At 52.9% G+C, this 24,101-nt stretch overlaps 11 protein-coding genes across 11 annotated transcripts; 4 read left to right on the top strand and 7 right to left on the bottom strand.

The window, feature by feature from the left end:
• Positions 1 to 1,413: 1,413 nt before the first annotated feature.
• RPS18 (ribosomal 40S subunit protein S18B) lies at positions 1,414 to 1,937 on the bottom strand (the record flags this gene model as incomplete). Its single annotated transcript, XM_064833661.1, has 2 exons — positions 1,414 to 1,711; positions 1,768 to 1,937. The coding sequence occupies 2 exons, from the start codon at positions 1,935 to 1,937 to the stop codon at positions 1,414 to 1,416; spliced, it is 468 nt and encodes a 155-aa protein (XP_064698622.1).
• A 1,171-nt stretch (positions 1,938 to 3,108) lies between these two features.
• Positions 3,109 to 3,806, bottom strand: LTS14_000953 (uncharacterized protein; the record flags this gene model as incomplete). Its single annotated transcript, XM_064833662.1, is given in 4 exon segments — positions 3,109 to 3,297; positions 3,317 to 3,365; positions 3,428 to 3,525; positions 3,576 to 3,806. The coding sequence occupies 4 exon segments, from the start codon at positions 3,804 to 3,806 to the stop codon at positions 3,109 to 3,111; spliced, it is 567 nt and encodes a 188-aa protein (XP_064698623.1).
• Positions 3,807 to 5,142: 1,336 nt separating this feature from the next.
• On the top strand, positions 5,143 to 7,693 carry LTS14_000954 (uncharacterized protein; the record flags this gene model as incomplete). Its single annotated transcript, XM_064833663.1, has 5 exons — positions 5,143 to 5,221; positions 5,327 to 5,425; positions 5,482 to 6,095; positions 6,160 to 6,565; positions 6,621 to 7,693. The coding sequence occupies 5 exons, from the start codon at positions 5,143 to 5,145 to the stop codon at positions 7,691 to 7,693; spliced, it is 2,271 nt and encodes a 756-aa protein (XP_064698624.1).
• A 1,297-nt stretch (positions 7,694 to 8,990) lies between these two features.
• On the top strand, positions 8,991 to 9,425 carry LTS14_000955 (uncharacterized protein; the record flags this gene model as incomplete). Its single annotated transcript, XM_064833664.1, has 1 exon — positions 8,991 to 9,425. The coding sequence occupies one exon, from the start codon at positions 8,991 to 8,993 to the stop codon at positions 9,423 to 9,425; it is 435 nt and encodes a 144-aa protein (XP_064698625.1).
• Positions 9,426 to 9,607: 182 nt separating this feature from the next.
• On the bottom strand, positions 9,608 to 10,622 carry LTS14_000956 (uncharacterized protein; the record flags this gene model as incomplete). The annotated part of the gene is made up of 3 exons (XM_064833665.1): positions 9,608 to 9,751; positions 9,799 to 10,510; positions 10,558 to 10,622. The coding sequence occupies 3 exons, from the start codon at positions 10,620 to 10,622 to the stop codon at positions 9,608 to 9,610; spliced, it is 921 nt and encodes a 306-aa protein (XP_064698626.1).
• Positions 10,623 to 10,853: 231 nt separating this feature from the next.
• On the bottom strand, positions 10,854 to 11,418 carry LTS14_000957 (uncharacterized protein; the record flags this gene model as incomplete). Its single annotated transcript, XM_064833666.1, has 2 exons — positions 10,854 to 10,876; positions 10,950 to 11,418. 2 exons carry the CDS (start codon positions 11,416 to 11,418, stop codon positions 10,854 to 10,856), a joined length of 492 nt encoding a protein of 163 aa, XP_064698627.1.
• A 206-nt stretch (positions 11,419 to 11,624) lies between these two features.
• Positions 11,625 to 12,197, bottom strand: LTS14_000958 (uncharacterized protein; the record flags this gene model as incomplete). Its single annotated transcript, XM_064833667.1, has 1 exon — positions 11,625 to 12,197. The coding sequence occupies one exon, from the start codon at positions 12,195 to 12,197 to the stop codon at positions 11,625 to 11,627; it is 573 nt and encodes a 190-aa protein (XP_064698628.1).
• Positions 12,198 to 12,870: 673 nt separating this feature from the next.
• On the top strand, positions 12,871 to 14,139 carry LTS14_000959 (uncharacterized protein; the record flags this gene model as incomplete). The annotated part of the gene is made up of 1 exon (XM_064833668.1): positions 12,871 to 14,139. The coding sequence occupies one exon, from the start codon at positions 12,871 to 12,873 to the stop codon at positions 14,137 to 14,139; it is 1,269 nt and encodes a 422-aa protein (XP_064698629.1).
• Positions 14,140 to 14,558: 419 nt separating this feature from the next.
• Positions 14,559 to 16,424, bottom strand: LTS14_000960 (uncharacterized protein; the record flags this gene model as incomplete). Its single annotated transcript, XM_064833669.1, is given in 3 exon segments — positions 14,559 to 14,846; positions 14,861 to 15,750; positions 15,779 to 16,424. 3 exon segments carry the CDS (start codon positions 16,422 to 16,424, stop codon positions 14,559 to 14,561), a joined length of 1,824 nt encoding a protein of 607 aa, XP_064698630.1.
• A 517-nt stretch (positions 16,425 to 16,941) lies between these two features.
• Positions 16,942 to 18,985, top strand: LTS14_000961 (uncharacterized protein; the record flags this gene model as incomplete). Its single annotated transcript, XM_064833670.1, has 2 exons — positions 16,942 to 17,505; positions 17,558 to 18,985. The coding sequence occupies 2 exons, from the start codon at positions 16,942 to 16,944 to the stop codon at positions 18,983 to 18,985; spliced, it is 1,992 nt and encodes a 663-aa protein (XP_064698631.1).
• A 1,229-nt stretch (positions 18,986 to 20,214) lies between these two features.
• On the bottom strand, positions 20,215 to 24,078 carry SPT20 (Transcription factor spt20; the record flags this gene model as incomplete). The annotated part of the gene is made up of 3 exons (XM_064833671.1): positions 20,215 to 23,184; positions 23,753 to 23,911; positions 24,001 to 24,078. The coding sequence occupies 3 exons, from the start codon at positions 24,076 to 24,078 to the stop codon at positions 20,215 to 20,217; spliced, it is 3,207 nt and encodes a 1,068-aa protein (XP_064698632.1).
• Between the last annotated feature and the right edge of the window lie 23 nt (positions 24,079 to 24,101).

Consider the following 24,101-nt stretch of genomic DNA (forward strand, 5'->3'; position numbering starts at 1 on the left):
CGTCTCGTCGTGCCACGGGCGCCCAGGCCCTCTCGCAAAATCATGGCGAGCCACACAGACTGCGCGGATCATACGTCCACGACAATTCTTAAGCGTGCCAACGTGGAAGAGCTGTCCTCCTAATACAAGCTTCCAGATTCGATTGCGCAGCTCTGGTATCAAGCGTAGCAAAGGCGAGTCATTCGCATTGCGTACACGACTGTCGTTCTTAGCATTGATACTTCTTCGTATGAGGGTTGTGCACCAAGCTTACGATTCTTGCTGGTCTTCAGTAGCATTCTCCATGAGTAGGATCTTCCGTGGACGTTCTCCGCATGTGCTATGCTATCGCTCAGTGGGACAAGCAGAAGCGTGGATGAGGAATTACTGAACTGATCTGGATTCTCCTTTCTTAGAAAACAACAATGATATTCTTGTGATGCTGATAGCCTGTCAGATGGAAGCAGCCAGCGAGCGAGTGACGTTGAGAGCTGTGGCCCAACGCAGCTTCCTTGATCGAACCTGACGAAATTAACTCGACATCATTAAACAGTTCCATGATTAATCAGAGGCACCGAAGCAGCTCGCCGAAGACCTTTCGAAGATACAATTACGTGTCTTCTGCTCTGCGGCATTGGATCTCTCATTCTCGTCCTTGACCATTTGTTTGAGCTTGTCGCCACCCAGATCTGTGATGTCGAGCCGAAGGCACTGCAGACCAGTCCGTACTCTCAGCAGCTGGTTTCGCATGTGGTGCAGCGTCAGCAAAGCATCTTCAGCCTGCCTCTTGCTCTGAGCCTGCTGCCTTATGGGATCGCAAGTGTTCTCGGGAGGAATTTCGGATGTGCACAACGCCGCAAGAGTATCGATGGCAATTTCCATCTCATCCGCAACACCTTTATGCTCTGGCGGAAAGTCGAGTCGACTAAGCGTAGGGAGCTTCTGGCGCCTGTCGTAAGGCGACGCTCAAGACCGTCGACCTGTCCTAGTATATGTAGATACAGGTTCTGTTGCGACCGAGATTCTGTTGTCGTCTCCTGTCTGGGTTGTGTTGCGAAGGTAGTGTGCTTCGTCGCCACGGCTATATTATCTGTACAAATCATCAGGGGTGTCTGTTTCATGGAGGTGAGGGGACATGTACGCAGGAGCAGATATATGAGTCTCAGATGTACTTGCTACGTTAATGTGGTCAAGTGACGTACTGAAGAGTCGAACACTGCTGCCGCCAGCTGAAACAAGAGCAAGAACGTGAATAAGGCAGAGCATTTGCGTAATAGCTTAGCATACCGTGAGCATACATAGGCACAACAACAGCAGCAGTGCATATCCGCCTGCCATCAGAAGTGATCCGCAAACCCGTGCGCCCCTTTCAAATGCTCCATCGGCCACACCACTACCATCACCATCATGCCTGCCATATCCACCAGCATACCACTAACCCTTCTTCTTGCTGACACCAACGGTCCTACCCCTTCTGCCGGTGGTCTTGCTGTGCTGACCCCTCACTCGGAGACCCCAGTAGTGCCTCAGACCACGATGCGCGCGGATCTTCTTCAGTCTCTCCAAATCATCACGGAGCTTGCTGTCGACGCCGTTGGCCAAGATCTGGTAGTCCTTGCCGTCCACGATGTCGCGCTGTCTGTTGAGGAACCAGGTCGGAATCTTGTACTGGGTTGGGTTTTGGACGATGGTGACGATGCGCTCGAGTTCTTCGGAGGTGAGTTCGCCAGCGCTAGAGAACGTGTTAGTCATTCCATTTTTCCAACTTCACCACGAAGGTAGATGTACCGCTTGTTGAGGTCGACATCGGCCTTCTTGCACACCAAGTTGCTGTAGCGGCGTCCCACACCCTTGATCTTGGTCAAGGCGTACATGACCTTCTGCTTGCCATCGACGTTGGTGTTGAGGAGACGCAAGATGAACTGGAAGCTCGACTTCTCTCCAGAGACGAGCGACATGTTGGCGGTATTGCTGACACTGTCGCAGAAGTGGTTGGAAACGCTCGTTGTTGTTGCCGCTTGGCGTTGAAGATTGGAGTGCGAATTCGCTAGTGCGCGTGTCTGCGGAGCAAGCCGACGTCCGCCAAGATTTGATCATGCCTGAGGTTGCTCGCTCACGGTTCGTCCATTCACTTACCTATGTACACTCGGAGATTTGCTACAGAGCATGGCTTGCTGATCTCATAGTATACTATCTGTTCTACCACTATACTATCTGTTCTACCACTATACTATCTGTTCTACCACTATACTATCTGTTCTACCAACTTGAGCCTACGCATCTGTAATACGAGTTTGAACCGATTCCGCTGCCTGCCATAGACCTTCTACGCTCGGGATACTCGACGCTCATGTCTATGCTTGTGTAGACACGTCTCGATGATGGCCTATGCTGTGACGCTCTCCTGGAAGTCTTCCACATTGCTCTCACATCGGATCTCGGGAAGGTCGGTTTGTCAAGCTTCAGTGTATCCAGAGCTCAATTGGTGGCGGCACCGTTTTGCCTTCATGCCGTATCCATTTCTGGTCACCGCTTGTAGCTTGTACCACCAAGATGAAATTGATTGCTAGTTATGGTATGCTTGCTCCGCGAAGGCGCAAACGATGCTCACAGACCACTGCATACTCACATAAATACCGCCCATGTCGCCAGCTAACCACTTTCCTCCTGTCAAAAGGTGTTGCCCCCCTCCTACGCGTTCTCTACCTCACATCACCTTATCCTCTACTTCTGCTTGAGCTTCCGCTATTAGGCACGACTACATCAGTAAGTGACTCACGACTCAATACTCTGCCACGTCAAAGACGAAATATCGCATTTCACTCGCCGTTCTGAACCGCCGTGTTGATAACTCATGCTAAACAATAACCCATCTGAGCCTATTGTCTTTCTTCCACTTCGATCACGCCACCAATCCTCATGAGATCGAGGCTGACTCGTAGCGTGATAGCAGATTTACGTGCAAAGACCTGATCTTCACAACTGGGAGAGCAGATGAGTCTGGCCACAGTACATTCCAGGAAGACGATCATTACTTCACACCATAGTATCATACACTTCATACAGTGGTAACCACACTCCCTTCTTCGTCATAGTGCTCGTACATGTTCCGATACAGTACAGTTCTTCTTACGCATAGGCAGCTGCATCTGCTCTCTCTGCCAGGACGTCGTTGGCTAGGTCGTTCGTGGAGCTGGCCAAGCCAAGTCGCATTTGTCGCCCTTCAACGGCGCTTTGCACTCGTGGCATAGATCGGAGCCCGAATAGACCTGTTGCCGACTTGCTGGCACAAGGTTTCATGCTTCTGAGCAAGGCACTCTATGGCTGGCTCACTTACCGTAGCCCTTCCAAAAGATATCATCTGGTCGTATGGGTATGGGCCGATGCTGCATGTTGCGAGTGTGCGAGTCAGAACGAGATGCTCAGTCGCAGCCGCTACATGACTTACGAAGGGTCGACAAAGACGTGCTCAAGGCCAAGAGTATAGGACTCGGTATTATCGTAGCTTGCCATGTTCCATGCGAATGTGGTGTTGCCGCATTGTTTCTATATCATTATCAGCAAGAGGCTACTGAGAATCCTGCTGACGACCTCACGTATGAGTCTTGTGGGTATCCACCAGAGCCGGTCTTCCACGATCCACTGCAAACGCCGGTGCCATTCGTGAGTGGATCGGGGTCGAGGATGTTGAAGATAATGGTGGTATTGTGGCCTTGTATCTCCCACATGAAGAGTCTTGAGATCTGAAAGCCTGGATTGGTGGCAAGGGGGCGAGAGCTAGCGATGACTGCAAGAAGCGCGAAGAAGGTGACCAGTATGCCGTCCATGGTGTCGAACGTCGTCTCACTATAGCTCTATCATAACACGGCGAGACGCTGAGGACCGATGTGAAAAGAAGCTTGAGAAACAAAATGCTGCAAAATTCCTGCTTGAAACACGAAGAACGGGTGCCAAGTCTAGAAGTGTAAGAGGTGCAGACAGATGAAGAAGGGACGACCTGAGAAGGAAGTCACGATCATGAGTGTAAGGTATTATTACTTGCTCCATTTGCTTGAACTTCTGCTTAAGAACTTGTCGCAGGCATATTGCAGTTTGTATTAGCCTGGACGATATCCAAGATCGACGGGATTGATGCAGACAAGCATGCCCTATAGATGTAACCCGAAGGAGAAATGGTGTATTGCGGTAGTGGACGATGTGGTTGTGATTGGTTGATCTTTGTTCGTGGAAGATAGCAGCTCATCTGAAACGGCCCAAGACGAAGATCATTATCACCAATGTCTTTCCAATTCTCTGACGTCGACGGCGTGAGAGCGCTGTCTGTCCTCGGGTGCGAGCGTGAGACAGATGGAGCCGTTGCTTTGTGATGGTCTACATATCTTTCCGAGTGGAGGAAAGGTAGTTACAGCCCTTAGGTCCTTTCCAGACGGAAGCATTTGCGCCCAGGATCTCATAGCATAGTCCCGATCTTAAGCCATCCGGGTCGAGCATCTTCTTGTCACCCAAATAATGCATGTAGGTTAGACGACGACAACAGCGGGACAGCAATTAAATCCCCTACTCCTGCTGACCTTTATGGACAATTCATTACTGTACATGCAGGGCACGTCTATATATAGTCAACGTGGAGAGCGCCGAGAGTGGGATATGATGGTCAAGGCGTGCAGATGTCTCTGTCTGCGGCCACGAGTAAACGAATGGCAGTAGCATGCGCGCAACGCCGCTGCTTTGACATGGAAGCCATAGGGCTGCGGGATCTCACCTACGCTGCGGAGGTCTGTATTGCATAGACTTTGGGTATCCGCCACGCATGCAGAGCCAAGCTCCGTCTCTGCAGTGTGTCTCGATCAGCCAGCAAATGAACGAGGATTGTGGCGCCCTTGGGATTAGAGTGGGAGGCTAGGCGGGACGGGGTCTGCAATCCATCATTACTATTGCTCTTGTCTCGCAGCTCCCTTACAAGCGCGCATACTGGTCGGGAGCAGCGCTGCTGCGCCCGCAAGGATAGTACTAGTCACCGACGAACGAGTCGCCGTCCCGCAAGGTTTTGCTATCCAAAGGCTAGATGCTTTAGCACCCATCACAGGGCGCTCAGACCAGCACTACATCCACACCTTTTCGTTCGCACGACGTTGAAGGGGGCAGAGGAGGGCTAGATACCAAATGCCCCGTTTCTCGCTGAGCAGAGACAAGAACAAGTCCAGGCACAACATCAACTGGTTTCCGGAGTCGCAGCACCCGGGTAGGTCGTCTCCCCACGACAAGCTTTAAGCGAATACCCACTTCGCAACGTGAGCCTATGACCATTGAGCTGACCGTCCCATTGATCTTCCGCTCCGCCCACAAGCCCCTCAACCCGCTGCTGCACCGGCCGCGCAACCTCGACCACAGAACGCGAGCCGCAGCACCACTGCTACCGACCGATTCAGCTGGGGCTACAGCGGTGGTAGGTCTACTGCCCGCATCATGCGACCGCGCCAAGTACTGAATCAGAGATAACAGATCGGCGCTCTATTGCAGGCATCCCGGGCGGTGAGCAGGGTCTCGGGGTCAACTACGAGCAATCGGAGGACTACGACCAACCATCGCCGCTGCTGTCGGGAGGACTGTCACGCTCACAGACAGTGCTGAGAAGAGAAGTTGTGCGTGGGGCCAGAAACATCGACCCCTCCTACGATTCCGGCTCGCCTTCGCCAGTCTGGTCGCCCGACTTCTCCCAGCTGCCCACACCCAGTGAGCAGCACGAAGCCTACCTTGGAGAGGTCTCCATGAGCAACGGGCAGCATCCCACTAGCGCTGGCAAGACGTCGTCCGACTCAGGACAAGGCAACTCCGCGCTGGATCGCTGGTCGCAGCGCCGGCTGCAGCGCCTGAACACCGAGCAGGGCTTTCGAGAACAGCGACAGGGCGGCGTGCAGGTCTTAAGCCCCCCGCTGGGCGGTGATCAGCAGCCCAACTATACTTCTGGCGGCGCTGCTTCGTATCCGCCAGCTCAGCCACAGCCACCCTTGCACCAACAACCTCAGCCGCATCCTGCGCAACAAGCGCCGTATCAAAGCGCGCGCACGGCCCAGCAAGAGCACCCAAATGCAGGTCTTGCTATACAGACACAACCAGTATGTCAGCACCTTGTCATCGCCGTCGTATCAGCATCCGCGATTCTTATTGACCTTCTCGCAGCAGAGCTATCAGCAGCAGCAACATTCCCCACCCGACGTCACCTCGCAGACAGACTCCATAGCCGCGTCCCGACCCTCGATAGCACAGAGCAGAAGCTACAATCAGCAAGGCGACGACCCGTCCATGTCGTCCAACAATGGCAGCTTGCCGACGCCGAGGCCCGCAAAATCTGCCAACAACAGACAGAGTGTACACAATGGGTTGAATACACGTGATACGCAGCAGCAAGGTGGAGCGGCGTACAACACCAATGTCGCGCCGCCCACGAGCGGACAAGCTTTCAAAGGTAATCATCAAGCTCAGCAACAAGGAGACATCGGAAGAGTGACACCGCAGCCAGCACAACTAGGGGAGGATATGACCGAAGAGGATGTGGCACAGCTTATTAAAGATCACAAGGAGCTTCGTATGTCCATATTGTGTTGTTGGTCTTGTATGGCGCCTGGCTGACACAATCACAGGCGAGAAGTACACGAAAGTAAAGAAGTACTACTTCGAGAAAGAAGACCAGGTCAAGCAACTGCAGAACAGCCTGGCACACCAGCGCCTATCCCAATCACGAACATCACTAGACGACAGCGAGTACACCACGCGATTCAACCGCCTCGATGGACTGATTGCTCAGCTAGCGTTCAGCATCAGGAAGAGCTGGAAGTCGCTCCCAGATTGGCTACACAAGTCGGTGAACAAAGATGCCGTGCTTACTGGTAAGCAAGAGATGACGGCAGCCGGGCGTGCTGTCATTTCGAGATGGCTGGTTGAAGACTGCTTCGACCGATACTTCCATCCTGACCTTGACATTGCACTTTCTACACAGCTGAAGGCGGTACAGCTCAACATCAGACGGTTCGCGCCACCAGCACAGACGGTTGAGGAGGATGAGTTCCTGACATCCAAAGTCGTAAACTGGAGATTGGCAACGCTGGAAGGCTTGCAAGATGCATTGCGATCACAACAATGTGCAGCGAACCGAGCAAAATTTACAGACATGCTCAAGGACCAGCTGATTGGTGCAATATCTCTACACTTGCAAGACCCACCACCATCAGATCTGGAGGGTGGAGTGCACATGATCATCGAGTTGGTCGTCAGCATTGCCATCCACTTACCAGTGGAAAGCAGAGACGTGGCGATCGAGTACTTCAAGCCGGGTTACAGCATCTTGCAAGACCAAATGAAGCTCGAGACCGGCATCCCCGCACTAGCAACGTCATTGTACGACGAGAATACCGAGCGAGCATCGATCCGTAGCGCCTCGAGCGAGGTGACGGACATCACAGAAAGCAGTAATAACCCCGGCGATCAACCACGCAAAAGGAGCATGCTGAGTGCTTTGACAGGAACGGGCAAGACCAAGAGTGCCGCGCAGGGTAAACACTCTGGTGCTGGTGGGAGCTCGAGCAGTCTCAATCGACCTGAGAGTTCGCAGGGTATAAAGGAGGATTTACCACCGAGGGTGCGCATGGCGGCTGGTATTGGTGTTGCGATTCGTGGACGGTCGGTGCTCAACAAGGCGCCTGTTTTCTCGACATGATGAGCTTGCGATGTTCTTCGAAAATATGGACGAGCGCGAGGCTGCCCGGCTTGGTTTGCGAACGCCGTTCGAGGAGCTCGATGCTGGCACGATTGGGCGCAGCTTTACCTTCTTGACCCAACCACATTTTCTTGTATTCAGGCATGGCCATGGCATGAGTGGGATGATGAGCCGAACATTTTGCAGATACCCTGGATTGTTGATATGGATATATGGAAGACCGAGAGCCGGTACATATAGTAACGCCACATAGACGGGACATGAAAGCATTCTTTGCGTGGAACAAGGGCTTAACTCGATGCAATCCTGATCGTGTTCTAGGTGGTAAGGAATGTTAGAAGTGCTGCCGATACACAGTGAACCGATACGGCGGCCGTAAAGAAATGTACGGTGATACCATCTGGCAATTGGGAGACACTTTGGCTGATTGAATATGGAGCGGCTGAGATGCGCAAGACAGTCCAAGTGGATTACCCGCGCTCGGTTGCGATACACCAGCTGACTGAAGACCATCACCACTTAGAGCTACCCCTCAAGCGTGGGATGGCATATTGCTTTTGAACAAGGATAATTGCTGTCGAGGCACGACGTATTATCCTGCCTATGCTCGACACTCTCTCAAGATCTATTCATGAGCACGTTACTACTGGAATCCAGCTCGACAACAGGACGAACAAAGCTGTCGACGGATGACATTGAGGCGTGTACTCGCCATGCTAGCAAACACTTTCCAGGCCATGTCCTAGAGCCTGTGGCACAAGGTGGCTGTTCATATACCTTGAAGGCCAAGACCAAGTCCGACAGCTGCCAGTCATTCGTTGTCCAGTTTCGTCTACCTCGATATGCTTTATCGCTAGACACGGCCGTCACAGCATATCATTTGTATTCGACACTTGCGCCAGAGACTCATGAACTTGAAAACATCAGCATCGATGACGAAACGTCGCTTCAGGTTCTGCGAATGTCTTGTATACCAGGCATACGCTTCAGTGACGTTCAGCCGCGGACGCCTACTTTGAATCACCAGGACTTCGTCCGCATGCAACTAGTCATCAGATCCTTCAGCAAATTCTTTGCCAGACAATGGTTTGGAGGAGGATGCCACTCTCCAACACTCTCGGGCTGTACAGGAAAGGTTGGTTTCAGCCTGGTCGATCGTCTGCGAATGCTGGAGCTTCAGCTACCCAATTCCAAGCTTCGTCGGCGAGCAGGAGTAATACGACAAGAAGTCGAGAATGGTCTGCTGGACAGCCTCCCTGTCGTCCTGACCCACGGAGATCTATTGCCTTCCAACATCATGGTCGATGCGGCGTCTTCCGAGATCAGAGGCTATGTCGACTGGGCAGAGGCAGAGCAGCTGCCGCTCGGGATCAGCTTATACGGACTCGAGCATCTCCTGGGATATCTCGACAACGATCCTGGGACGAAGAAGCCAGTCTTCACATATTATGCACAGGCCGAGGAGCTTCGGGTATTGTTCTGGGAAAGCCTGCAGCGCCACGTACATGAGATCAATTCTGATACTGTCCGCCACGCCATAGAAATCGCTGCTCAGCTTGGCATCTTGCTCTGGCATGGCTTCGCATGGGATGACGGCAGGATCGATCGAGTCGTGGACCCCGAGCATGACGCTGTAGAGGTGGGATACTTGCAGGAGTTCTTGCGTGTGCAGGCAGAGCCGTCAAGGCGGGACTCGGCCATCGTCCATGGTCCTGCCGCTGGTTCAAGCTGATGTGAGGCTCCATGGCAGACGTCGGACGTCTCATATTTCGGCAATACCTGTTGATATGAATGATACATGAATGGACATAATGAACCTTCTATTATTGAACATCGGTCTAGGACATCTCTGCTTCCATCGAGCCTGTTTCCTCCCGTATGTACCCTCTCGACTAATTACAGCACCGAGTGTGGTCATTGCCCATCACTCTTCGGCTTGACCAGACCAGCCGACTCAGCTTCTTGCTTGAGATCATCCCAGTCCGGTCGCGGAATCTCTACGCCTTCCGTAAGTCGGCCATACGTTATACCGCCAAGACGAGACATTGGTCGTAAGATCTAACGGCAGTCAGTAACGCATTCTACACGGCCTTGACTCGACTTACGGCAGGATCGATGATGTTCCGCTCTTCATTGATGGCATCCTCGCGTGCCCAGAAACGTACACCCTCAATAATAGCCATCACACCAGTCTTCTTACCAGGCGTGGCCCGGCTCTCGAACTCCTTCGTGTCCACGAGCTTGCCTTCGACACTGAATACAGCTTCCTTGACTCTGCTCGCTTTGACATCTTTGCAAGGTGCCGGAGTCAAACCTGTGAGAGCCCATTCTGAGACGCCATACGGGGCGTTTACTGACGTGGCGTTTGCAGCTTCAATATAGTGCTCTGAAATCATGTTGATAGTACATTCCTTGGATTCCATGAGGTTCTTCAGACTGTCTTTTGCCTTGTCGAAACCACCAGCATAGCCGACGATGAAGATAGGCGGATCGTGATTGACCATTTGCGTATACGAGAAAGGTGCTAGATTCGTGCTGCTGCCGTCCTTAGATCGAGTACTTACAAAGCCGATGGGTCGTGGTATAATGGCCGAGATAAGTAGCTTGTAGTTGAAGGTGGCCGGCCTACCGTCTTCGTATGGATCGATGTCGACATGATCATACTTCAGACTTTCGCCACCATCGTTGGCGCCCTGTCCGACTTTCCAAGATGGATTCTTCGTTTTCGTGAATGCGAATTTCTCGTTGGCTCGCCAGTCCGGTCTGCCACCTTCGACTTCTTTGAAGTTGCCATGCGGGTTACGCTTAACGTGCTTTCTGTGATAGGTCAGGCCTGCCTGTGTACAGTAAGACTTTCAACGTACTCGCTGTCCATCATCTGTTCATGGGCGGTAGGATCCTGCGCTTTCTGTTCTGGCTCGCCTGACATTCTGACTGTCTCTGTATTACGACAAGCTACGAAAATTCTCGAATTAGCGAATGCGAATCACTGGCATTAAAAGTGCGCAAGGAAGTCGAAAGATATGGTTGGTGTCGCCAATGGCAGCTAGCAGATAGAGTCCGTTCCAATATCGACGTTTCACTGTCGTCATCGTTCGATACGAGAAACGAATTCTCGCGAATGGTTCTGTTGTACACAAACATTCGTGATATCGTGTATTCAATTGCTCTCTGGAACACGATCTGCGCCATGCTGGTTGTAGGAGAAACGCTGGAGACCGAGCATGATTCTTCTTGAGTATGAGACGTGACTTACCGGGAGCAGTTGTCGCCTTCTTCTCATGTGGCACACACTGGCGCATCGACTGAAGCCTTTGCAGCATTGGATGACCTTGCAAATCTACACCGCAAGCCATGTCATTTGCGTCTTTTGGCGGATTCGGGAACACATCAAATGCAGCTCTTGAAGTCGTGACCCGTTTGTAGGTCCACGGTACAGGCATCTCTATGAAGCGCGCATGAGCTTCAGGCTCGATGACCCACTCGAGGCCACGTTGACGCAGCGTCCGAAGCTCGTCAGCAGCAATGGAAGCTCGGCCAATATTCAAGGCGTCCTTAGAGCTCAACATATGAGCTCCCTTAGGCCAGATACGCAGTAACCGGACAATCGTAGCCTTGGGATCATCGCGCGCAGTCGTAATGTGCTGATCGTCAAGCCAATGGAAGAGCAGACTGCCGGAGCCAGAATGAGCATCATAGGGTTTGATAGCAATGATTCTGACCATAAAGCCAGGCTTGCTTGCTTCGGCGTAGACATCGAGAACACAAGATTTCACTCCCAATTGCTACTTGACATCGTCCCAAAGCTTACGAATCTGGTGTACCATCTCCACGAGAGCGGCATCGGACATCTCCTGAACTTGCGCTTTGTAAAATCGACTCTGGCTCACAGCAACGAGGACTCCTTCGTGAATGAAGCGCGGCCACTCACTCAGCGGATCGAGTTTGGAATGAAAGGGAAGACATTGAGCTTATTGTCCAATACGAAGTCCTCGCGATCGAGCAGGTTCAGCAGAGAATGTTCCGTGGCCTTCGAGTGTACTAGCTTGAGCATTGCGCCTCTTATGCCGTAAGTTGCTTTCAGAAATCTGTGGTCCAAGTCCTTGAAACTGCAAGAGGACATCCGCACGAAATGACCGGTCGTGCTCCACGGTAGGTATGGGAAGCTTTGTACAATATCGCTGAGCTCAGCCCAGATTTCGCCATGTTTGTCTCGATTGTAATCGATCTTGGCGGCCAAGGTGAGCAGGCCTTCGATCTGATCTCGACTCACGTCGATGATCCACGATGGCTGAGCCAGCATGCGTGGCTCCACTCCTGAGGTCATCCAGTGTGCCACATGAAATGGCAGTAGTGCTTGCTCGCGGTGATAGAGGTAAAGAGGTGTGAGGTAGCCAGTGCCTTCAAGCCATGGTGCACGAGAATGGTGATCGTACGAGTTTAGGCGCGCGTCTGGCGATGTGTTGAGGGTCTTCCTCTGAATAACGATGCTGGTCTCTGCCATTGTGATTCTAGTACTGAAAAGTATCGTTCGTATGGATGGCGAACGATATACTATGTGGATGCTGAATTATGGTCCTATGGACAAGCTGAATCTGAAGCACACGTTTCTCCATATATCAGAAGGGAACAACAGCTGCCCTGACAGTTTCTCGTGCTGCCGTGAAGTGAGAAGCACCGACTCGATGCGATGCTCTTGCCGCACGCAGGGAGACCCAGTCATCACCTACGATGAACAGCTCGGGGAGTTGTACTGGGGCCAATAAACAACCGCATGTATGATATCACGGCGAATATAACGTGGAGCTGACATGCTGCTGCTGCATGTTCTCTGCTTCGTATCGAGCGCGCTCATCGCCCCTGTTCAAGCTGAAGGATGCAGACGAATACGACTTGGGGTTAGCTCATCTTTTACGATGAGCCGTGCTTAGGGTCTTCGATGCGCTTTGGCAATGAGCTCTACACCGTACTATGATCATCATCATCGTCGGATACGCAACATCACTATTGAGGCCCCGACCGAGGGTGAGTGATCGCAGATCATGCCGAGTCTCGTATTCGATGTGCGATGTACGCGGATGCGAATGCGCAAATATATCAACATATAAGTATGCAGCTGGTGTCCATCTACCTGCCTCAGCTCAATTTTACTCGAACCACCGCCAGAGTCCTCAACCATGAAGTCACAAGTCAAGATCCTCGCTTCGATAGCTGTACTTGTAGCAAGCGCCACAGCTAAATCAGACTTCGCCCCGCTACCACCAACGCAGGATCCATGGTACACTGCTCCGCGCGACTACGAATCAACGCAACCCGGCTCGATCCTCCGTTTACGCGTAGCACCTGGAAACCTCACCGCAGTCTTCAATGCCAGCTCGGCGGCCTACAACATTCTCTTCCGGACGACAAACAGCCTCTACCAACCCTCCTGGGCCGTAACCACGCTCCTCATCCCCAGCCATGTCAACGCCGCCGCAAACACTAGTGCGGGCGCCCTTCTCTCCTATCAGATCCCATACAACAGCCCAAATGTCGACGCCTCACCAAGCTACGTCCTCTCCTCACCGGACTGGGGCGGCTCCGAACCCTTGAACACCGACATCCAGTCCGCTCTCCGAGCAGGCTGGTACGTCAACATCCCCGACTTCGAGTCCCATACCGCTTCCTTTTCGAACGGCGTGACAGAAGGCAACACCGTTTTAGACTCCATCCGTGCTGTTCTAAACCCTGGCTTCGGTCTCGATTCTAGTACCACTCGGACTGCATTATGGGGCTACTCCGGCGGGAGTCTAGCAAGCGAATGGGCGGCTGAACTCCAACGCTCTTATGCTCCTGACCTTACCATCGCGGGAGCAGCACTCGGAGGCCTCGTAAGCAACGGTACGAGCGTCCTAGCGCACGCCTCGGAACAATGGTGGAGTGGGCTCCTCCCTGGTTTCTTACTAGGTCTCACGGCCGAGTATCCCACCGCACGTTCTTACCTTCTCTCCCAGCTCAAGCAGTCAGGACAGTACAACGCGACTAAATTCCTCTCAGTCATGAACGGCACGGTAGAGGATGCCTTTGTCACCTTCGCCAATCAGCCAATCTTCTCCTACTTTGTCGATGGCTCCGTTAGTCTCGACGATCCCTTGATCACGGATTTGGTAAACAATAATGGGCAAATGGGATACCATGGGATCCCGCAGATGCCATTGTACATCTACAAAGCTGTTCGGGACGAGATCACTCCGATCACGGATACGGATGATTTAGTGAAGAGATACTGCGAGGTTGGAGTCAACACATTGTACGAAAGAAACACTAATGCTGGACATTTGGCCGAGGAGACGAATGGCGATGCTTCTGCTTTTGCTTGGTTGAACGAAGTGCTTGGAGGGACGTACAGCCATAGTGGCTGCACTATCAGGGACGTTTTTCTGAACGTCACGAATTCGCCACAGTAGAGGTGGGTAATGCCGAGCTTGGCAGCTCGTTCGGCTGCTAAGAGCAGATCGTTGCGGTATCATAGTTCCCAAGTATACTGCCGAAGACATTATGTGCAAAGCCTCGTCATGGTTCATGTGGTCAAATCCCTGGGCAGCCAATGTTCTTCTTTCCGCTTCGGCTCTCCAGCACCCTCCCTAGCCAGATCCCAAACCCACCTCCCATCCATCTCCATCTTCTCTCCTCTACTCAGCCTGTCGACCAGATACATCCAACCAATCGCATTTCCCACCGTACCAACCTCATCACTCACCCTCGTCTTCGCTGCCTCGGACATCCTCTGATAGACCTCCTGATCACCGAACAGCAGATCAAGATACTCCGCCACCTTCTTGTAACCTCCCAACTCCACGACGAATCCAGACTTCTAGTGCTGGACTTATAGTGGGATCCCGCCTGCATTCGAGACGATCATCGGGACACCTTTGTGTAAACCTTCGGAGACTTTGATCTCGAATCCCTCACGTGTGCTGAGCTGAAGTCCCACATGTGCGGAGGACATGAGTGTATTCAATATCTGATCAGTTGGTCCGAGGCGCATGGCAATTACATCGTCTTTGATATCACTGTACTTGGTATCGAGTAAGTCAAGCGTCTGCTCGAGGACTTTGACACCATCCGGATCATCGACACTATAGTGTCCCGCAATAACGAGCTGAGGCGTCGCCTGCGAATGCACACCTTGGCAGTAGGATGAGTGACGTCTGAACTCTGCCTAGCTCGCCGGACATCCGGGATGCCTTTGCTGGGATCCAAGCGTGCTATTTGGACGACGTACTTGCGCTTCGGGTAAGCGATCTTGGCAATACTCCAGCGCGTGGCTTCGGCATTGAACTCGTGGAGATAGTAGGCTGTGTCAAATTCGCTCAGAGGCTTGTTTAGGCCATCGAGCCAGTCTGTGGTCGCTGGCATATATGCAAGCTTGTTCAGGTTGACAGTATGTGGTACGAAAGCTTTGACCGGATGGCTAATAAAGACATCTGCCTGTTGGAGACTCTGCCATAGCCAATTCCAGACTTCTGCCGTAGGCGCTGCAGAATCTTGGGCTAGATCGGAGCGGATTTGGATATGAGAACGGAAGATGACTGGACGGTCAGGGTCAAGTCTCTTGACGATGGGGATAAGAGTAGGCATCTGAGGATCGTCAACGATGACCACATCCACCCCACCCTCAGAGCGCGGAGCAAGGGGTCCTCCTTCAGAAGTCCAGAAGCGCCCGGCGTTAGTCTGGACCCAGTCCTCGATCAGCCGCTTCTGCTCCGATTGAAGACGTTCTTCGGGTTTCGCGACGCCTTGCAGAATATTGTGGTTCGTCTTTGTGATCCTGAAGATTTCTGGCTTAGGGCTCGGTACCCACCAGGTGGTATCGACTCCAAGAAGCTTGTAGAAGCGGATCAGAGCATGCCTCATCAGGACTACGCCGCCACCTTGGGGTGTGGCGGAGAAGAATGAGAACTTGATGTTTCGTTGCTTGATCGACTCGCGGTAATAATGGGCCGTGCGCCATGTCTGCTCGCTGACCAGTGCTTGTTGTTGAGCCAAGGAGATGAGTTGGATTTGATTGTCCAGATCTACTTACACTCTGTTGTTGAAGCCCACCTGCACTCGTGGATGCTTCGCAGGACCATAGAACCTTGTATTGGTCAGTGTGAAAGGCGTCTATGTATATGAAACGTTGAAGGACTTGCGCAAGACCCTTCCGAACCATAGAGTCGGCGAGCTCGTCGACACCTTTGTTGGCATCAGGCGTCGCCCTGCGGGTGAGGCAAGGAACAGTGATCGGGACGATATCGAGCTTTGCCCAGATTCTTGATGGCGCCTGTGGACTCAAAGCGACCAGTTCTTGAGCAATACCAACCGCTAAGAACTTGTAGTGGTTCTTTTCTTGATATTGGTGAACACTCTTGATCAGATAGTCACAGATCGCGTGGCTCGCCCCTTCGTTTGACCCATCTTGATCCTTCACCACTCGTCTATCACTCTGGCCCGGTTTCGGTATCTGATGCTGAAGATCGAGTTGGTGAACGGCAAAGTCAATGGTATAGGTGCCATCATGACACGCAAACCCGAGCTTGAAAAAGCCATCTCCAGATTCGATCGCCACACCAAGCCAGAGTTCCGGTAATGCGATGCCGAGCTCACCATTGCCCTCTCTATGACGGTGCATGCGATCTATGTTCCTGTTTGGTGGCATGACTTGGAAGCCATGGTGCTCTGTGGCCGAGATAGCAGGGCTTTGAGGCATGCTGTCCGGCCTATCCTTGGTGGCGGACTAGATCCGAGCGGAGGTGTGGTGGGCTGCAGAGTCAACAGTGTGAGATAGAGGGGTTTGACGTCCTTTGTGTAACGCGAGGAGTCAATGGCCGAAGGAGATGTGGGTGGGGGATATGCTTGAGCGGAAGGGGTGGTAAGATACTTGACCTCGCTTCTGGGAGGCGTGTACCTGTCTATACTCGACGGTCGCTGTCATGGGCATGCAACCGTGTATTGTGTCACGTCCCATTGTGTCGAAATTTGATATATGTAATGTTGACGCGAGTGTGTTGGGGAAGTGATGTTGGCGAATTATCGACGTCGTGAAAGAAGCTGGGACGCGAACGCGTGGTCAATGTGCGCTAGTAGCTTTGGCTTTAGCTTTAGCTGTTGCTATGCGGCTCTAGTGCAGATAAACATCGCGTGAAATACTCGCAATACCAGAGTGCCATGATGACAAGCAGCTTCGGAGCGAGGATGGTGTGAGACTTTGAGACGAGCAATTTGGGATGGCATCAGGCGCACTTCCGCCAATCCGGCTACGGTCAGACAAGTCAGAAGCGTTACATCAACTATCGCCCGAGCGCGTCAACACACGAAACATCTCGATAGCGACGACAGCAAGCAAGGATTCCCGGACGACGAATGACGATACCGAGAGCGACGTGTTCGCACCCAGTAATCCTGGATCCGCCCAAACATCACCAACACGAAAGGCCAACCTCTTTGCCGACTATCATCCCATCTCGCCGAGCAAGAACAACATCGCGATAGGCCTCCCACAATCACCCTCCTTGCCGGATATAAATGCTCTGCGGGGCCATGTCCGAACTAACAGTGATGTACAAGGACTCGTGAAGCGGTTTGAGCATCTTGATGTGCGGGACAAGGATGTCGAGAGTAGTGAGCGGAGGCGCAAGCATGAGGCTGAGCTGCGGCGAGCCCAGATTGCACGAGAGGAGGCGGAGAGCGACGTCAAGAGGCTGCGAGAGGAGTTGAGACGGGTGAAGAGGGATAGTGAGGAGGGGCGAGAGCGAGAGAGAAGAGTAGGCAGGCGGCTGGAAGTTGTAATGGTAGGTGATCATGCTTTGGGCACGCTGTGTGGCTGTACTAATGATATAACAGGAAGAATATGCCTCGGCCAAGGAGCAGTACACATCCCAGTCCACCGTCTACGAAAAGGAACTTCGCAAAGCCCGGAAAGAAGCATACAAGTCTTCTTCTTTCGTTATCAAACTCCAGGAAGAACTCAAATCTACCCGTAGCAGCCTGCGAATAACACAGTCCGGGTTTGATGTCGAGAAGCAGAAAGTGCAGCGTCGCGAGCAGGACACTTTCAATGCGCAATACCAGCTGGCTGCCGTCCAAGAAGAGCTGGATAAGCTGAGGGCGCAGCTCAAAATCGTGGAAGAGGAGAAGGAGGCACTGAAGACGAATCTGAAAGATGAAGAGGTTGCGAGAGTGGCGGCAGAGGGCATGATTGCTCTTCCGGCTTCGCAGGAGGATGAGGATCTGTTCACTTCGCCTCGCAAGGCACGATCGCCTTTCTCGGACAACAAGGAGAATCTGGGGCCGAGTCCGAGGAAGATAAGGGAGAGCAGATCGATGGAGGAGGATCTGCTACGAGAGAAGATGAGGAGGGAGCATGCGGAGGAGATGGTGGAATTTCTGGGTCTGGAGTGCAGGTTCAGATGTTGTAGGTGCAGAACGCAGGCGCGCAACGTGCATGGTGGCATAAATTTACCCATGACCGGAGATTTGTCGAAAGCTTTGCTGGATGTTATGGAGTCGATGAAGGCAGTCCTCGGTGCTTCGGAAGTACCCGAAGATGCCGACGACATGGACGTGGAAGCCCGGGAAGAAGCGCAGATCGTTATTGAGGTGCCAGAAGGGGAGGCTGTAGAAGGTGCCGCAATGGAAGACGTCGTCGCCACCCAAGAGGTCGCCTCCGAACACATCCAAGTTGAGTCGGAACTCTTGGACGCGAGCAGGACCATGCTCTCCGACGAGCAAGAAGAAGCACCAGTAGCACCACATCCCACGCCAGCTGAACCAGGTAGCGAACGGGGAACGATACCAGTCGAGGAGTCCTCACCTCATACACTTCTTCACGAAACCTCCCACCAAACAAACGCCTCCCGCCACCTTCGCACGGTAACAACCACGACAACAATACCTATGCACTTCACCCCTGTCACCAGTAAACCGCTCGTCTTCCCATCGAGCGATGAAGACAGCGAGAACATCCCACCTCCATTGCGCTCCAACATTGACAACGACTCCGCCATCGACACCGAGAGCGCGACTCCAACTTTCGACCGCGCAGCCGCACTAGCAGCAATCGAATACCGACGCGGTCGAGCGAAGAGTTTCGCTGCGGGCCATGTGACGCCCAGGAAGCAGATGTTGGAAGGAAGGGGCGTTGGTGGAGTGGGGAGGAGGGATATTAGTGCGCCGGCTTTTGGGTCGAAGACGACTGGGATGGGGAGTGCGAGTTTTGGGAAAGGTGCAGGGAGTGTTGGGAGGGCGGCTGGGAGGAGAGGGATGGTTTGAGGTCTTTTGTGACCGGCTACTGTGGAAATGATGGAAGGGCAATGCAAACTCGAGGTTGGTCGAGAAGATTGAGACTGGTATCATGACGGGTTGTGTTCTTGAGCGTGGCGTTGCGGTTGTGAGGGACCTGGTGTTTGTGTTCTTCTTTGAGCTACTGAGTCTGCAGTATACTCGTACCGCTCGTCCTCCTTACCACTCTCCCAGCGCAAGGCACTCAGACGTTCTGTCATTCCGATTGATTACAGTGCGTCCCAAAGGTCAACTCTCGGGATCCAGTTACATCGCATGTTCGTCTCGTGCACCATGTGCCAGAGGCCAGATATGCAGTCTAGTACGATGTGCCGAGTCTATTGGCATGCCATTCCGCCTCGCACGTCGGAACCCGAGTAAGCAGACAAAAGTATCCACGAGAAGCGAAAGCGAGAACGATGTACAGCTCGGAGTCCGACCAAAACCGCACATGATCTAGCGCTTTCGCAAACGCACACCTATCAGTGCCCACAGAGTGAAGAACAGCGATCGCGAAAGCGGAAGGCACAAATTTCGGAATCCGAGGTTTTGGTCTTGGGCTAGCGTCCATATTCATCGGACCTATCACAATTCCGGGGTCCTGGAAGCGAGGTGCTGGCGGATTCCGAACGCAGATTGAATATTGATCAATCTAGTGGACTGTCGCAATTCACGTATCCCGACCCATATCAGGCAGAGACGCGGAAGCGACACGATCTCGGATTCCGAGCGAGGATTGAGCATGAACTAGCGTCTTGCCAAAATGCACGCATCACAGCGAGGAGAGCTCTCGGGTTCCGAGCGAGAATTGCGCTTTTCCTAGTTCCGAGTTTGAGAGAGACCTATCAGGTCAGATCATGAGCTGGAAAGTTGCAGTGCTTCGTGAACTAGACGGAGTCGAGCGGAGGTCTTGAAGAGAGTCATTTATACATTAGTCGGAGTAGCTGTAGCTGTACCTTACGATACACACTGATCCTCCTGGCAGCAGACATGAACAAAGAAGCACAGCGCTACGCCATCCCTAGTCATGTCTCATTCGATGGCCTTCCCCTCAAGACCATACCTTCATCTTGAACATCCAGTCCTATGCCCCAAAAGGAGATATTGCAGGACCGAAGGCGTCACGATACGTTGATGTTTCTAGGCCCGACACACACCGCTAAGATGCCTTCAGACGCCTCAGACGACAATCATACTTTGAACTTCGCAAAGGCGCATCTCTACTGCCCCCCACCATTCCCCCTAGCAAGCGCATTCTGCATAGCGGAAAAATGCTGATCCAGATTGCCACCGCCCTGCTGCTGGCCCTGAAACCCTCCACCACCCTGCTGCTGTTGCTGCTGCACACTCATCTGATGCTGCAACATGGCCTGGTTCGCCCTCAACTGCTGCATGTACTGCGGATTCGGCGTGCCGGCGGGGACATGGCTTTCATTCCCCACACTGCCCATGCGCTGCGCCGCCATATTCTGCTGATGCTGTCGCACTTGGTGCTGGCGAGATAATTGCTGACGCAGTAATTGTTGGACTGGGCCGGGTAGGTTCTCGACGACTTGGGAGGGGACGTTGTGGAGGCCGTTGTATTGTTGGCCGAGGCTGCGGATGTGCATGCTGGCTTGTGCCGCTTGGTGCTGTTGTTGGGAGGCGAGGCGTTGTGTTGCGATTGCGTTGGCACGTTGTTGGGCTATTTGCATGTTTTGCTGGGCCTGGAGGGCAGAGAGGTCATTGTTGACGCCGTTGCTGCCGCCACCATTTTGCATTGCGTGTTGTTGTTGGGGTGTCTGAGGATGGCCCATCTGTGGGGTTGGTGTGCCGTGCATACTATTCGCGTTGCCTTGCTGATTCGCCATTTGCATTTGGAGCTGCATCTGTTGCTGTTGCTGTTGTGCGGCACGCATTTGGGTTTGCTGCTGTTGATGTTGAGCCATCGCACGCGACTTCAAGTACTGTTGCTGCAATTGCGGATTCATCGGCACACCTTGCGCTTGTGCTTGCTGATGCTGTGCGTGGAGAAGGGCAAATTGGCGTTGCTGGTTCTGGCGCTGCTGGATGGCTTGCATATCATGAGGCGTCATGCCGTTTGCACCATTGACCATACCTGGAGACCCGGCCATTTGATTCGCTTGCTGCTGCTGTTGTTGTTGTAAGTTGCGTTGCTGCTGCTGAAGAATCATCATTTGCTCAGGGGTGAATTGAGCATTAGTCTGAGTCATTTGTGGCGTAGGCATATTCATGCCAAGTCCGCCAGCACTAATTGGCGTTCCCTGCATATTCACCGCAGGAGAACCTGGTGGCAAGCGTGGCGTCTGTGACATCTGTCTACTGGGCATTGCCTGGCCCATACTGGGCGTACCTTGAGGTAATTGCGGAGTGTTGTGCTGGCTGCCGTGCTGTTGTGAAACCTGCCTAGCCATCTGCGCCCCGCGATTCTGTGAGCCCGTTGTAGGCCTCGGTGGACTGCCTGCGCCCTGTGAAGATGTAGGTACCATTGGAAAACCATTTTGAGGCATCATCGGACTCGAGTTGATAAGACCGCTAGGCGTTTGTTGTCGCGGTATTGGCGAGCCCTGCATAGCAGCATTCTGTTGCTGCTGTTGAAAGTTGGCTTGTTGAGCTTGCAACATCGCAGCGGCTTGGGCATTGGTCTGATTAGTGTGCTGATTAGTCATGGCTGCGGCCTGCGCCTGGCGTTGTTGTTCCATCTGCTGTGCTCGAAGTAGAGCCTGGCGTTGCTGAATGGTATTGTTACCCTGCACAGCCATAGCCTGCTGTTGCAGCAACACTTGCTGTTTCCTCTGTTCCTGCTGCGCTAGCTGGACTTGTTGACGAGCCTGGTTCTGCTCGTCAAGCTGCTTCTTCTCGAGTGCCGCCCTCGCCTCTTCTTCCTTCTTGATGCGCTCATTCTCCTCATGCTTCTGGCGCACCATCTCCAAAGTCTTGAAGCGGGAGAAGCCAAGCGATGCAGCTGTGCTTTGATTACTTTCAGCCGCCGTACCTGCTCCCGAGCGAGCAGACGGTTTGATACGTTCATCCATGATAAGCATCCGCCTCTCCGCCTCTGCTGCCTGTGCATCATCTGCCGCCATCTGCGCTGTAGTTCTCTTACGAGTCTTCTGCGAAGGCGGCTTCTCTTGGTGTAGAGGATGCGAAAGCATGTCAAGCACTCGTTGCGCATCTTGAGGATTCTTCACGGGTTCGAGAAACAGTGGTGGCTCGGTAGCTACCAGGAGGTCGCTTTGAAAGGAGTAAAGATCACCTTCTTCCAGTGCCATCTTCTGATTGCCGCTCAGAGGACCATGAGTTGTGTTAATCGGCGTTGGTGGCACGGATAGCATGGGCGTAGCAGGTACAGCACTTGAAGATCCATCTATGCTTCCCTTCTTCTTATTACTGCGAAGGTCAGATGCTGGCGTAGCAGCAAGTAATAACATCTCATGATGTCGCGACAGTTCGGTCGGATGCAGCACAGTCGTAAAGGTCTTTGGCTCATCTTTGCCTTTGCCCTTATCCTTGTCCTTCTGTTCCTCCGTATCCTTCTCATCTCCGTCCTCGTCCGTCCTCGCCTTCTTCGGATACGGCGCGAAAGCACTCGGGGTGATGTGCTCGTTGTATCTGTGCATACTAAACTTCTCACCACCCTCCTGCTGTCCCTTCGCACGACTATTTTGCTTCCCTCCGGCCGTCTTGTGGTTGTGCACCTCCACGATCAGACACCCGTCATACCAACTCACTCCCATAGCCAGCATGTCCTCCATCATCTCATGCGGCACGGTATGATGTCGAAGGTGCTGTAGCACGAACTTCATGCGATCATCATAGCCATAACTTCCTTCCTGCCCGCCGAACTTCCAGTATCCATCATGTAAATGTATCACCAGACTCGGCTGCTTGCCTCTGTGCTTTCGAAGAATAAAGTCATTATTACGCACGTACGGCTCCTCCAGCTTGCGCCTCTTAGCTGGCTGCTGAGCCTCGCCGTCCATGCCAGTGGTCGTCCGTTTGCCTAAGGATAATCGTGGGACCTCGCTGCGGCGTTGGCGCAAGGCCTGTGTTGGTCGCGAAACTGCAGCGGTGGCCATCTCTGCGACAGGGTGTCCAAGAGCGAAGTAGGCGCGACGCGCGAAACTCGTCCTCTCCTCTCCTGGTGGGCTCTTGCTGACCGAAAGGCGACCTCTGCTGCTCCCACGTAGCTGGTCGTACCAGTACCCGATTCCCCCTTAGTGCATCAGCTAGCAATATTGCGGCCGTATCGCAAATTACACAGCACTACTTTGGCAATCCTCGTGCTGAAGGAGTGTGTCGCGTCCAACGGTGACATCCTTGTGTATTTGATGTCGCGATTCTGATGTCGCGATTCAAGCACTCCGCATGCGCTGTGACGATCCTTTCACGTGCGCACTCTTGAACCGTGCCCGTTTGTGGAGGAAGCTTGCCGAGAACCGAGAAGCCCTAGTCTACGCTATCGACCATTTACTACTGTCCACAGAAGGAAAGCCAGGACGCCATGATACACGACGTGGGAGAGTATGTAAGGCTAAGGCCCTTAAGCCTCGTCAAAGAGTTTGTATTGATTTGCTATCTGCTACACTACACCACACTATCTTCCACAATCTCCCTCTCTCTCTTGCACGACCCAAAATGACCTTCTCCCCTTCCATCTAGTGGCACTCATCCTCCGAGCAACGAAGACTATCTTGTTTTTCCGCTCGATTCGAGCTAGTAAGTGTTAGCCATCTTTCTCAAGGCAGTGGCACGTACCTCATCTGTGGCCACCATGAAGTGATTGAGTGATTCTGCCTCTTCTTCGTCTTTTTCTGTTTTCTTCTCGCTGCCTGCTCGTCTTCGGCACGCATCTCGGGTGTCAAAGCTGATTCCGGCTGCTGCCCCCAGATCGCGCGAGATCCTTTGTGGCTGTGGCTAGCATTCGATCAAGCACTCGAATGCTCGGAAAGTAGAGATTAGTAATAGTAAGTTCGTCTTCAAGACGGTTGTTCTTTTCAACCCACGGTGCCATTTGTAGTCGATGCAGTGCCAGACTGCCGACGCTTAGTGGCAGCCGCATTCTCCTGTGATATGAAAGTCATCTGTCAGCGAATGTCGTACTCGT

Source organism: Recurvomyces mirabilis (assembly GCF_035927965.1).
Source record: "Recurvomyces mirabilis strain CCFEE 5264 chromosome Unknown scaffold_2, whole genome shotgun sequence".
Lineage (NCBI taxonomy): Eukaryota > Fungi > Ascomycota > Dothideomycetes > Mycosphaerellales > Teratosphaeriaceae > Recurvomyces > Recurvomyces mirabilis.